Source organism: Chiloscyllium plagiosum, unplaced genomic scaffold (genome assembly GCF_037043375.1).
Source record: "Chiloscyllium plagiosum isolate Xiang-an unplaced genomic scaffold, Cpla_swu_hap1 HiC_scaffold_38, whole genome shotgun sequence".
Taxonomy (NCBI): Eukaryota; Metazoa; Chordata; class Chondrichthyes; order Orectolobiformes; family Hemiscylliidae; genus Chiloscyllium; species Chiloscyllium plagiosum.
The window spans coordinates 18782540-18797118 of record NW_028270176.1 but is presented as its reverse complement, the minus strand read 5'-3'; the positions used below and the strand labels follow the sequence as shown (position 1 = coordinate 18797118).

Here is a 14579-nt window from a genome sequence, read left to right as displayed (position 1 = left end):
TCAGCACTCCACCCCCACCTGTCACACTTTTACCTTGGGTGTCCTGGGCCACAGCAAACCCTGCAACAAATCAGAAACACTAAGTTCATTTTTTGCACAAACATGTTCCCGGGCAGTAATGTGAATTGAGACATCAGACCCCTAACACACAGGAAAGGTGATTCTTCCTCAGTGATGTGTGAGAGATGAAAGCATGTGGACTGTTGTAGAGTAAGTTAAATATCACAACACCAGGTTACAGTCCAACAGGTTTATTTGGAAGCACTAACTTTTGGAGCCTTCATCAGGGAGCTGGTTGGAGAGGATCATAGGATACAACACAACAGCCTGTCCTCGGATGCTGCCTGAATTGCTGTGCTCTTCCAGCACCACTGATCCAGAATCTGGTTTCCAGCATCTGCAGTCATTGTTTTTACAACATCACTGTGTCATGCAACTGATGCGATACATTACTGTTGTCCTTCATCTTTTAGAATGGGTTACAGGTTTTGATTCATTAATATGTAAATCCCAGAACTCCTTTCAAGGTAAATTCCCAGATAACTTGATATTTTATAAAATAAAGGTGACACTGCATTAAAGGTGGAAGGTTAGAGTCTGTCTGCATTCCAATCTTGAGTCAGACTGGTTCTATTTCCAAAGTAGGATCTTACAAAATGTCGCAAGGGTTGACTGCCTGCAGATTGTGTGCTTTTTGAGCAAAATAGAATGTTATAAAGTGGGCACCGTGTACTGCAAGACTCACATACAGGACTGTGATTTTCAGCAGTGAAGGAACAGCTGAAATCAAATTGTCATAAGGTGACTCAGGTAAGCCTTTTGTATTAGGGGCAAATGGAAACAGTCAACTTAGTGTGTCTTAATACCTGAGTGCAATTTACAATAGAGTTGAGCACCTCAGGGAGTTCAAGGTAGGAAGGGAAAGAGGTTTTGGGTTGGTTTTCCATAAACTTTTACAGCCTTCAAGAATTGTTCTGATCCAGTAGAAGAAGCTGTTTAATTGGTAAATATCTGCTAAAGTTCTGTTTTCTGTTTCTCTGAGTGGTATACTTTCTCCTGACATAGGTTGCCTTCCAATCAAATGAAAGGATTGTTATGGTGCACAGGCCATTCCGCCCATCATGTCTGCATCTGTTGGCCAAATGAAGATTTGACTCATACATTTTGAGTAAGTGGTGAGCAGCAGAGGATGTAAGGGCCAAATGGAAAATCCTATCAGCGGTGAGATCAGTGGCTGAGGGACATAGTGAAGGGAAGGCAGCTGATTGGTGTCTATCTCTAGTCTTTAAAGTAAAGTTTGTGATCAGGTCTCTAGTTTATTTTTCTACAGACTGTACACATTGTGGGCGGCACGGTGGCACAGTGGTTAGCACTGCTGCCTCGCAGCGCCAGAGATCCGGGTTCAATTCCCGACTCAGGCGACTGACTGTGTGGAGTTTGCACGTTCTCCCCGTGTCTGCGTGGGTTTCCTCCGGGGGCTCCGGTTTCCTCCCACAGTCACAAAGATGTGCAGGGTCAGGTGAATTGGCCATGCTAAATTGCCCATAGTGTTAGGTAAAGGGGTAAATGTAGGGGTATGGGTGGGTACGCTTCGGCGGGTCGGTGTGGACTTGTTGGGCCGAAGGGCCTGTTTCCACACTGTAAGTAATCTAATTAGTATTTGCAATTTGAAGAACTTCAGACCTAAATTGTGGAAATGGAGTCTGAGCTGCAGATACTGGACCATGCCAGGGAATGAGCAGATTATCGACACGCTTTGCTCAATGGAGGTGGTTACACCCCTCAGATTAACGAATTCAAAATTAATCTGTGATTAGGTCAGGAGATGTGACTGTAGGAGAGGCAGGTATGAGGATCCCAGGATTCCATTCGAGGACACTCCTCTCCTGCAATTATAGAGTATACAGCAAGGAAACAGACCTTTCATTCCAACTCATTGATGCCAACAAAATATCTCAACCTGACCATTTGCTAGAACCCGGCCCATATCCCTCTAAATCTTTTCTATTCATATACCCATCCAGATGCCTTTTAAATGTTGTAATTGTACCAGGCTCCACCACTCCTCTGGTAGCTCATTTCATACATGTACCACCCTCTTGTGTGAAAAAGGAAAAAGATCTTGTCCATGTCTCTCATGATTTTATAAACCTCTTATAAGGTCCAGGCATCTCCAAATCTCCAGGGAAAACAACCCCAGCCTATCCAGTCTCTTCCTATAGCCGAAAACGTCCAGTCCTGGCAAAGTCCTTTCCTGCACTCTCTCAAGTTCAACAAAATCTTCCCTATACAAGGCATCCAGAATTGTACGCTGTGTTCTAAAAGTGGCCTGATCAATATCATGAACAGCTGTCCAACAGTTTCAAGCTTCTTCTAGGTGGTGCAGATTATAATGGGAATTGAATGGACGATGAGCAAACTGACCACAGGACTCTTGCCAGAAGGAGTCATTCAAATGGGGGGAGGATACAGGAATGTAGTGCTGGTAGGGAATGGATACCATTCACTGTGAGTGGGAATCCCAAAGGCTGTGCGGCCTGTCTGATGCCAGGGTTAAATATAACTTCGTGTGTCCTGAAGACGGGCAAAGAATGTGGAGGTGGGTCAGAAGGATCCAAGAGTCGCTATTAATGTCGGTACAAGTGACATTGCAAGGTCAAGAGAAGAGCTTTTGCTGCAAGACTTTGAACAGTTAAGAGTGAAATTCAGAAGCAGCATATCCAAGGTAATGATCTCTGGATTACTATCTGAACCATGAGCAAATTGGTATTTCGGAATAAAACCAAGGAATTAAATACATGTCTCATGTAAAAAAGATAGGTGTAGATAGTCATGGAGATGTACAGCAGGGAAATAGACCCTATAGTCCAACTCGTCTGTGCTGACCAGATATCCTAAATTAATATAGTCCCACTTGCTGGCCCAAATCCCTCTTAATCCTTCCTATTCATATTCCCATCCAGCTGTCTTTTAAATGTTGTCATTGTACCAGCCTCCACCACTTCTTCTGGCAGCTTATTCCATATATGCACCACCCTCTGTGTGAAAATGTTGTATCTTAGGTCCCCTTTAAACCTTTCCCCTTTAAACCTTTCCCCTCTCACCTTAAACCTATGCCCTCTAGTTTTGGACTCTCCCGCCATACTTTGTCTATTTACCCTATCCATGCCCCTCATGACTTTATAAACGTCTCATAAAGGTCACCCCTCAGCCTCCCTATATGTTTGCTTTCACTTCCTGTGACACTGGCAACAGTGCTGAAAAAGAAAGGAACTATTCTGGTGGCATGGTCACTTGAACTGTGCTGGGACCAGTGTAAATTGAGTAACTGCGACTGTAGAGAAGGCAATAAATTAAATACATATTGGAAGGAGGGGGAAGTCTGGGATTGGGGGGGCAGATTGGTTGTTACACATGTTTACAAAGCAAAAGTATGGCAGAATTACAGGGCATCTATTCAGGCTAGATTATCCAGACAGTGACATCATAGCATAAGATGACCATTCAGCCCATCGGGTCTTTGCCCCATTGAGTGAGATGGCTGTTCTGATAATCCTCAAGCCCACTTTCCTGCCTTTCCCCTTGATTCCCTTACTGATTAGAAAACTGTCTGTCTCAGTCTGGAATATACTCAATGAGTCAGCATCAACAACCCTCTGGTTAATAGATTGTACAAAGAAAATGTACAGCCCAGGAACAGGCCCTTTGGCCTTACAAGCTTCAGCCGATCCAAATCTACTGTCTAAAGCTGTTGCCCAATTCCTAAGCATCTGTATCCCTCTGCTCCCCACCTACTCCTGCATCTGTCCAGACGCATCTTAAATGAATCTACCGTGCCTGCCTCTACCACCCCTGCTGGCAACGCGTTCCAGATGCCCACCACCCTCTGTGTGAAGTACTTGCCGCGTGTATCCCCCTTAAACTTTCCACCTCTCTCCCTGAAAGTGTGACCTCTCGTTACTGAGTCCTTCACCCTGGGAAAAAGCTTGTCTCTATCCAACCTGTCTATACCCTTCGTGATTTTGTAAACCTCAATCAGGTCCCCCCTCAATCTCCTTTTTTCTAGTGAAAATAAACCTAACCTACTCAACCTCTCTTCATAGCTAGCACCTTCCATACCAGGCAACATCCTCATAAACCTTCTCTGCACCCTCTCCAAAGCGTCCACATCCTTTTGGGAATGTGGCGATCAGAACTGTACACAGTATTCCAAATGCGGCCGAACGAATGTCTTGTACAATTTTAACTTGACTAGCCAGCTCTTTTCCTCAATACCCCGTCCAATGAAGGCAAGCATACCATATGCCTTCTTGACCACTCTATCCACCTGTGCAGCAACCTTCAGGGTACAATGGACCTGTACTCTCAGATCTCTCCACCCATACAACACCCACATCCAGCACCACACTAAGAAAACAAAAAAAAAAATTGAAAACATCTTTTTATTTTTCTATTTTTTATTGTGGACTAAATGGGAAAAGGGCTGTTCTCAACCAATGGCTGAGGAAAGAAGCACTGCCCTTTCAAAACAACTTACTGGGTCTCAATATGAACTGTGTTTACACTGGTGGTTTGTTCAAGCAGTGCAGGGTAGGGAGAGAGATAAGATTTTGCGTGCGTATGCTGGCAACAGAGTGCTGATTGGTTTATGCAAGTCTGACCCCTTATAGATGTTGGATGTCTTCAGCTTAACAATAGCTCTCTGACTGGCTGCTGGGCAGATGAAAAGTTCAAGGTTTTACAGTAGAGGCTGGGGGGAAGCCTGTGGACTTTGGGAAAAGTAAGTTCTGAGTGTCTTTGCCTCTTTGAATAAAAGTTGTCAAGTCTGAAGAAAGCTCGTTATTTTCTCCCATCAGTTGCTTGAAGCTGTTGCCTATAACCAGTAAGAGACTTTATAATTAGTGTACCAGCTACCCTGTGCCTCATATGAAGAAGGGAAGGAATCTGGAGAAAGGTGATTGAAGAACAGAAAGTCCTGGCAAGTGAAAAGAATTATATCAGTAAACCCTGTAGACTGATGCTACTGGGCTGTGGATCCCGAGTATTTTCTTTCCCTCCACCCATAATGCCAATGTTGTTTTGTTTGTCTGAGTCTTTCTGTTTGTGTGTGTGTGTGAGGGGGTTTTAAAAAGGGATTAGGGTTTCAGCTGGTATGTATGTCGATAGTTGTTTATCTGTGGTTTATCTGTTTACCTGCAACCAGCAATAGTTCTTGTTAACTATTGGAACCCATTGGTATTTCCTGTTAGCCTGATTCCATCAGGGAGGGAAATGTGGAACTTTTATTTAAATCTTTAAATTAAATCCCAGGAGTATTAGGAATGGGGAATGAACACACTTTCCTGAGAGGGTTGTAAAACAAATTAACAATCACAGCTATTTCTGAATAAGACTCATTCCATCACCACTCACCCAGGTATGTCAACATGTTTATTATCCTGAACAAACCCATCTGGGAGTCAACGTCCTGGAAAGAGAAAAGAAATAACATTTTTGAAATGGAATTGGACTGTGTCCCTGTTGCTGAGCCAGCGCATTGTTCACTGGAAACACTGGGCAGAATGTCAGCATCCACAGATTGCTATTTGCTGTCACTGCAGTCAGTCCCTCAGTTTGAGATTTCGCCCTGAGTGAGTCTCACACTGATGAGCAAGGTGCTGGCTGTGCAGATGAGACGGGAATATTCTCGACCCAAGATAAGGTCACAGACCCATAAGATGGACCAGAACTTCAGTTTTAAAGAATCTAGGAACAGGATGAGGCCATTCAGCCCATTGAATCCATAATTAGGTTCTAGAAATCTCTCTTTCTCTCTCCCCTCTTTTTCTCTCTCTCCCCTCTTTCTCTCTCCCCTCTTTCTCTCTCTCTCCCCTCTTTCTCTCTCCCCTCTTTCTGTCTCTCCCCTCTTTCTCTCTCTCCCCTCTTTCTCTCTCTCCCCTCTTTCTCTCTCTCTAATATATTCAGTGCCATAGTCAATACAGCGTCTTGTGGCTGGGCATTTGACAGGTCCACCCTAATCCTGGAAGTACTGGGGGAAGGCAGTGTATAGCGGTAATATCACTGGGACCCAGCTTAACATTTTCAGTGATGGATTCAAACCGTGCGAAGGCACATCATGAAATTTGAACCTGATGAAAAGCTATTTGAATAAAACCATGAAACTGTTGTTGATTGTCATAAAAACCCGGGAGATATGACGTCCACCGTTGGCCTGGCCTGCACGTGACTCCAGACCCAGAGTGATATGATGAGCTGCCCATTGCTGTTGGGGTATTTAGAGATTGGCAGTAAATGCTGGGCCCGGCCAAAGAAGCCCATATCCCACAAAACAAATATGAAAAGAAAGTTACCCTCTCATGGGGGCGATTGAACAAGTTTCCAGAACCAGGTCAGCTCTCATGGCAAGGCTTGAGAGTACCAGTTGCTGCCACCCAGTAACCAACAGCAGCACAAACCAGGCCCTGCAGTGGGATCTTGCTATTCCTCACAGGTTGATTGCACTGGGTCATATATCAGCAGTGCCTACCCTTTATCAAGCTTGGCATGGACAGAGGCAAAAATCCAATTGTAAAAGAGAGTACTGGCAGTGAATCAAGCCAGTGCCAAGTGAAAATATTCAGCAGCCCAAGACCAGCTCCTACTGGAGCAGGTCATTCAAATTGGGCTACCACCAAATTCACATCTCTGCAACAATCAACTCAAAAGACTGTTTATTCTGGCTGTCCTCACTTATCTCAGAGGCAGTGTCATGGAAATGATTAATCCAGAGTCACAGGATTACGGAACTGTTATGGTACAGAGGAACGCCATTCAACCCATCAGGACTGTACCAGCTCTCCGAGCACTTTAACTCAAAGCCAATATCCGACGTTACAAATTGCTTCTATTTAAATAATTATCCAATGTCTGTCTCACTGCCTCGATTGAACTTGCCCTCAGACAGTGAATTCCAGACCTGAGCTACTTGGTGCATGTTTCCTCATATCGCACTTGCATCTTTTGCAATACACTTTAAACGTGTGCCCTCTCATTCTCAATCCAATTGTGAACGAGAACAGCTTTACCCTTTTGATAGGATCCAGCCTGCTCATGATTTGGGAAACCTCCATCAAATCCTCCTGCCAAGCCTCTTCTGTCCAGGGAAGCTAGTCCAGACTTTTCTTTCTTCAGCTGAAGGGTCTCCAGGAACCTTTGTCATAAATCTCTCCTGCACTCTATCCATTATGTTCACTTCCTTCCTGTAGTGTGGCACACAGGGCTGTACACAATACTCCAGCTGAGGGCTAAAATCAACGAGGTAAAAACAATGACTGCAGATGCTGGAAACCAGATTCTGGATCAGTGGTGCTGGAAGAGCACAGCAATTCAGGCAGCATCCGAGGACAGGCAAAATCAACGTTTCGGGCAAAAGCCCTTCATCAGGAATAAAGGCAGAGAGCCTGAAGCGTGGAGAGATAAGCTAGAGGAGTGTGGGGGTGGGGAGAGAGTAGCATAGAGTACAATAGGTAGGTGGGGAAGGAGATGAAGGTGATAGGTCAGGGAAGAGAGGGTGGAGTGGGTAGGTGGAAAAGGAGCTGGGCAGGTCGGACAAGTCCGGACAAGTCGAGTTACTGGAGGTTAGAAACTAGGATGAGGTGGGGGAAGGGGAAATGAGGAAACTGTTGAAGTCCACATTGATGCCCTGGGGTTGAAGTGTTCCGAGGCGGAAGATGAGGCATTCTTCCTCCAGGCGTCTGGTGGTGAGGGAGCGGCGGTGGAGGAGGCCCAGCACCTCCATATCCTCGGCAGAGTGGGAGGGGGAGTTGAAATGTTGAGCCACTAAGCCCAGTCTCTTATGGATATCTGCTCCAGCCTGTATCATGGGAAGGATCAACTTTTGATCTTGGGCTGGGGGAACGTGAATAATTGTCACTCCCTTTGGAAGCTTATTACAAACACACACCACCCTCTGTGTGAAAAAGTTTGCCTCTTAGGTTCCTTATAAATCGTTCCTCTCTCACCTTAAACCTACACCAACTAGTTTTGGACTCCCCTACCCTTGGGAAAAGACCTTGTCTATTTAGATTAAAGTGAAAAATCACACAACACCAGGTTATAGTCCAACTGTTCTGAAACGTTCCGCAAGTAGGCGGCCTGTCTCCCCAATTCCGCCACCTCCAAACGGACCCCACCACCAGGGATATATTTCCCTCCCCTCCCCTATCAGCGTTCCGAAAAGACCACTCCCTCCGTGACTCCCTCGTCAGGTCCACACAACCCCACCAACCCAACCTCCACTCCCGGCACCTTCCCCTGCAATCGCAAGAAATGCAAAACTTGTGCCCACACCTCCCCCCTTACTTCCCTCCAAGGCCCCAAGGGATCCTTCCATATCCGCCACAGATTCACCTGCATCTCCACACGCATCATTTACTGCATCCGCTGCACCCGATGTGGCCTCCTCTATATTGGGGAGACAGGCTGCCTACTTGCGGAACATTTCAGAGAACACCTCTGGGACACCCAGACCAACCACCCCGTAGCTCAACACTTTAACTCCCCCTCCCACTCCACCAAGGACATACAGGTCCTTGGACTCCTCCATCGCCATACCATAGCAACACGACGATTGGAGGAAGAGCGCCTCATCTTCCGCCTAGGAACCCTCCAACCACAAGGGATGAACTCAGATTTCTCCAGTTTCCTCATTTCCCCTCCCCCCACCTTGTCTCAGTCAAATCCCTCGAACTCATCACCGCCTTCCTAACCTGCAATCTTCTTCCTGACCTCTCCGCCCCCACCCCACTCCGGTCTATCACCCTCACCTTGACCTCCCTCCACCTATCGCATTTCCAACGCCCCTCCCCCAAGTCCCTCCTCCCTACCTTTTATCTTAGCCTGCTGGGCACACTTTCCTCATTCCTGAAGAAGGGCTTATGCCCGAAACATTGATTCTCCTGTTCCTTGGATGCTGCCTGACCTGCTGCGCTTTTCCAGCAACACGTTTTCAGCTGTGTGTCTGTAAGGGTGTGTATGGGTGTCTGTGTGCGCATCTGTGTATAGGAATGTGTGTGTGTGTGCGTGCGTGCGTGTATGTGTATGTATAGTGCAATGGGGTCACCTGTAATGTGACATGAACCCAAGGTCCCGGTTGAGGCCCTCCCTATGGGTACCGAACTTAGCTATCAGCCTCTGCTTGGCCACTTTTCGATGCTGCCTGTCCCGAAGTCCACCTTGGAGGATGGCCACCCGAAGGTCCGAGGCTGAATGTCCTGGACCACTGAAGTGTTTCTTTTATTAGATTAGATTAGATTACATTACAGTGTGGAAACAGGCTCTTCGGCCCAACAAGTTCACACCGACCCGCCGAAGCGCAAACCACCCATACCCCTACATTTACCCCTTACCTAACACTACGGGCAATTTAGCACGGCCAATTCACCTGACCCTGCACATCTTTGGACTGTGGGAGGAAACCGGAGCACCCGGAGGAAACCCACGCAGACACGGGGAGAACGTGCAAACTCCATACAGTCAGTCGCCTGAGGCGGGAAATGAACCCGGGTCTCTGGCGCTGTGTGGCAGCAGTGCTAACCACTGGGCCACCGTGCCACCCACTCTGACATGTCTTGCAGTGACAACCCTGTCCCTGGGTTGTCACTGTAATCGCTGCAAGACGTGTCAGAGTGTGGACATGGATACCACCATTACACGTGGGGACACCTCCCACCTTGTACATGGCAGGTACTCATGTGACTCAGCCAACGTTGTCTATCTTATACGTTGCAGGCAAGGATGCCCGGAGGCATGGTACATTGGGGAAACCGAGCAAAGGCTACGACAACGGATGAATGGGCACCGCACAACAATCAACAGACAGGAGGGTTCCCTCCCAGTTGGGGAACACTTCAGTGGTCCAGGACATTCAGCCTCGGACCTTCGGGTGACCATCCTCCAAGGTGGACTTTGGGACAGGCAGCAACGAAAAGTGGCCGAGCAGAGGATGATAGCTAAGTTCGGTACCCATAGGGAGGGCCTCAACCGGGACCTTGGGTTCATGTCACATTACAGGTGACCACCATTGCACTGTACACACACACAGATACTCCTACACACACAGTCACTCCTATACACACATACACACGGACACACATGCACACAGACACCCACACACACCCTTACGGACGGACACACTCCCACACTCACACAAGTACCCCCTCACAGACTTAAGACACTCTGCACTCACTACACACACACTTTCTCACACTCACAACCCCCTACCCAGACAGACACACACACACACACAGACAAAGACCCACATACACACATATATTTTGTGGGGTGAATTTGTACTTGTAGAGTTACATTGTACTTTGCTCAAAAACTGCATGCATTCATGTAGAACTCTGAGCTCAAAAACTGTATGAATTTATGTAAAACCCTGTTATCTCACTTTTTAGATTAGAATCAATCTAAACATCAGGTCATCGACAGAGAATACAGGGGGCTAACGCCTTCAACATATTGTCGAGCTATCACCCATTGTTAACAGCTAACCTGAGAATGCAACTTTTAAAAAAAGGTTTTGTGATTTACACATGAAAGAAGTGAAACTATCACGGTATTCAAACAAATGAAAGACTTAACAATCAATTTTTCAATGTATAATTTCAGTTACATCACACTGTAAATATTTGCTATAAATTCTGTGTTACGATCGAGCCCTCCACTATCACCTGGTGAAGGACCGTCGCTCCGAAAGCTAGTGTGCTTCCAATTAAACCTGTTGGACTATAACCTGGTGTTGTTTGATTTTTAACTTTGTACACTCTGATCTAGACTCTGATTCACAGCATTTGCAGTCCTCAGTTTTGCCACCTTGTCTATTTACCATATCCATGCTGCTCATGAGTTTATAAACCGTCAGCCTCTGATGCTCCAGGGAAAACAACCTCAGCCTATTTAGCCTCTCGCTGCAGCTCAAACCCTCCAAACCTGGCAAATCCATTGTCAAAAGTGACAGTAAATGAGGTACTGAGGGAGGCTAGGAGGGGAGAAGGACTTGGTCAGGTCAGAGACTCCGACTGGAGCTGGAAGTTTATACCAATCCTGGAATGCCCCAGTCTGAATCCTGCTTTAGGGAATCACACTGTCCGAGAGAGAGAGTGAGTGAGAGAGAGTGAGTGTGAGAAAGCTCCTCAGGGCAGGGAGCAGGATTGGTCCTGAGCAGCTGATATTCATAAGAGCTGAGAACCCTCAAAACTGAGAAGGATAGATTGGGATCTCGGGCATAAGGTGGGAAGGTGGAATGCCTGGATTCTTATGGCTCATTCTGCCCCACTCAGCCACGTTGTCTCCACCAGCTCTCTGAAACATCTTGACTCCTGCCTTTACCTATCACCTTGCATACCATTTCCACCCAAACACTTATCCCATGCCCTCTCAAATGTCTCAACCATACCCTCCTCCACCAAATTTCCAGGCAGCACATTCCAGACTGTACCTGTGCAGTTGATGTAGTAAAGATTTTACTGAATCTGGTAAGACTTACTCTCGTCTTCACTTATTCCCTTCTCCAATGACATAGCCCCAGACACATACTCAAACATATTTAAACAGGGCTATGAAGATGAATGCTTGCAGTATACAGGGTAAAATGGTGACAAACTGAGCTAGCAACCTTACCTCAGCTAATCGCTGATACTTTCCAATTCTCTCTCGCTCTGTCTCTCTCTGGAGTCTTTGAGATGCTGTTCCTGTTCCTGTACCAACACTGATGCAGAAGACTATATAGCGGCTGTAGGTTAACACGCCAGGCAATGTCAATCGCCCATTGTCCACCTCCACACCTAGTAATTGTGTCAATTTTTGCAAGAGACCTACTTCTCCCATTTCAAAGCAGGAAATGAGAGGAACAAACAAGGATCACACACCGAGACAGAGACAGAGACCATATCAGAGAGGGAGGGAGGGGGTGAAACACAATCTCCTGTTAACTACCGAACAGAGAAAGACCCGCTGGCTAATTTCAAATCCTCCTGCTCAATGGCCTCACATTCTGCCAACTGACTGCTGGGCTGCTATTGGCCATGAGGTTAATCCTTTCAGATCAGAAATGATTTGGAATAACACCCAAATATTCAAAATTGCCTTCAGCAGCAGCACTGATAGTTCAAATGTATGAGTTGATCAGAAATGTGAGATTACAGCATCCTGTACTGAACTAAATGTATTGGTTTATCCATACCTCGGCAATTGAAATGTAATATGCTGAGTTTAACAGGCTATAGAGATTCGGAACACTTCCAAGTGTGATTATTGTAAAATAATACGGTCATTAGGAAATAGGATGGAAAGACAGACAAGTGAGTGTATTGTTGATGGCATGGATTATTCTGAACTGACATGGGGAAAATATATTGCCATAGAGTCTGATACTGTGAACATGATTAATAAATTCATGTCCTGGATTTCAGGGACTGCAGTGAAACAAGGCTATCTCATTTTGAGATGCTCAGAGTCCACGTGGACAACATCACTGGTCGAGGGGCAAGGTCCACATCCAAATTCCTACTAAAGTAAAACCCTCACCATCCCTTCCACAACTCCCTCTGCACCCCTGTAAAAAAAAAACCCTTATCCCTCTCTAACTCCTTCACCATCCACTCTCCACTTCCTCCATAACTTTCTCACTGTTCTCCATCTCCACCCTCTCCACAACTCCCTCTCGAGCTACCTCATAACATCCTCTTCACCCCTCTCACAAAACTCTCTCCGGCCTCCATCACAAATCTCCCTTACCCCCTCACCGCCCTCTCACCGCCCTCTCACACCCAGTCAACCTCCCCAAGTGCCCCACTGTGATATGGGGAGTCCAGGCGTTATTGTGGTTGAGAGCAGGGTATGATCTGGCAGGTGGATACTTGAGAGTTGAGCTCAAGGGGTCCTTGTGTCCTCAGTGTCTCCCTGCCATAAATCTCTGCTCCTTGTTTTATTGCAACAACATGACAGATCTGGTCATGCATTCACTGGTAATGTATTTTTCTATCTTAGGAAGCTATTTCATTGCTCCATCTGATTCATGGCAAGTTCTGTTCTCCTTGTTGCAATTAAAATATTTGGAGAAATCTAAGGTTAATGATTACGTGCAACACAGTTCAAGGTTACTTCAGTGGAAAACCTGAACTTCTTCCCGAAAGAATGATATAAACGGGGCCAGGCTGTCCATGGGAGTTTAGTCTATAGCTCTTGGACAAGTCAAAGGAATTAAAGTGTTACAAAGAGTATTTGGGAAACCGTGACAGGGTAAAGACCACTGGCATTAACTATCCATTCCAATTCAATATTATTAAGATCATTGTTGTGAATATAATAATCTCAACCTTTCCACCCATAATGGATTATCATTGACATCCAGATAAGTTACAAGGCTTCTCAGTCCATAACCTCCTTGAAGTGCAGTCATAGTTCTAATGGCAGGACTAGCTCATGTAGGCTCAGGCAGGAATGTGATCACATTTGAGAGAAGTTCATCAAAAGACAAATATTGACTACAGAGAGTTTCATTTCTTCAGAATGGCATTGTACACCCTTTCATGTCAGTCAGACACTCAAACTGGCCATTAGTACAACAATTAATGCAGAAAACAGAAACTCAGATTGTGTGGCACTCCCTCAACACTGACCCTCAGACAGTGCGGCACTCCGTCAGCACTGACCCTCCGACGGTGCGGCCCTCCCTCAACACTGACCCTCCGACGGTGCGGCCCTCCCTCAACACTGACCCTCCGACATTGCGGCACTCCCTCAGCACTGACCCTCCGACAGTGCCCACTCCCTCAGCACTGATCCTCTGACAGTGCCCACTCACTCAGCACTGATCCTCCGACAGTGCGGCACTCCCTCAGCACTGACCCTCTGACAGTGCCCACTCCCTCAGCACTGACCCTCCGACAGTGCCCACTCCCTCAACACTGACCCTCCGACATTGCGGCACTCCCTCAGCACTGACCCTCCGACAGTGCCCACTCCCTCAGCACTGATCTTCTGACAGTGCCCACTCACTCAGCACTGATCCTCCGACAGTGCCCACTCCCTCAGCATTGACTTTCCGATAGTGCCCACTCCCTCAGCATTGACCCTCTGACAGTGCCCACTCCCTCAGCACTGACCCTCCGACAGTGCAGCACTCCCTCAGCACTGACCCTCTGACAGTGCCCACTCCCTCAGCACTGACCCTCCGACAGTGCCCACTCCCTCAGCACTGACCCTCCGACAGTGCGGCACTCCCTCAGCACTGACCCTCCGACAGTGCCCACTCCCTCAGCACTGACCCTCCGACAGTGCCCACTCCCTCAGCACTGACCCTCCGACAGTGCCCACTCCCTCAGCACTGCCCCTCCAACTGTGTGGATGCAGTAGATGCAAAATGTGCATTTAATACTTCAAGCAAGCCTGGTGCCTTCATGTTTAAAAGTCGTTTTAAATATCTGATTGGCCTTTTCCTCCTTTTACCTTTCTGTTACTTTTTATCTCCCAGTAGAAGACTCCCTGTTTGTTAGCTGCTAATCTTTTCTTGTATTCTCTCTTTGTTTCTCCTG

The 14579-nt window shown here is 46.8% G+C and overlaps 1 protein-coding gene across 2 annotated transcripts in view; it reads right to left on the bottom strand.

The window, feature by feature from the left end:
* The window catches only part of LOC122544235 (uromodulin-like), a 39465-nt gene extending 27579 nt beyond the window's left edge, over positions 1-11886 (bottom strand). The window contains exons 1-3 of one of the 2 annotated variants that reach the window (XM_087981009.1): positions 11665-11886; positions 5413-5467; positions 19-60 (exon numbers count right to left, since the gene is read on the bottom strand). In XM_087981009.1, the coding sequence (XP_087837135.1) occupies positions 19-60; positions 5413-5467; positions 11665-11871 (304 nt within the window). In that variant the 5' untranslated portion in view covers positions 11872-11886. The remainder of the gene's footprint in view (positions 1-18; positions 61-5412; positions 5468-11664) is intronic. The other variant, XM_087981010.1, reaches the window with a different exon arrangement.
* Positions 11887-14579: the final 2693 nt, after the last annotated feature.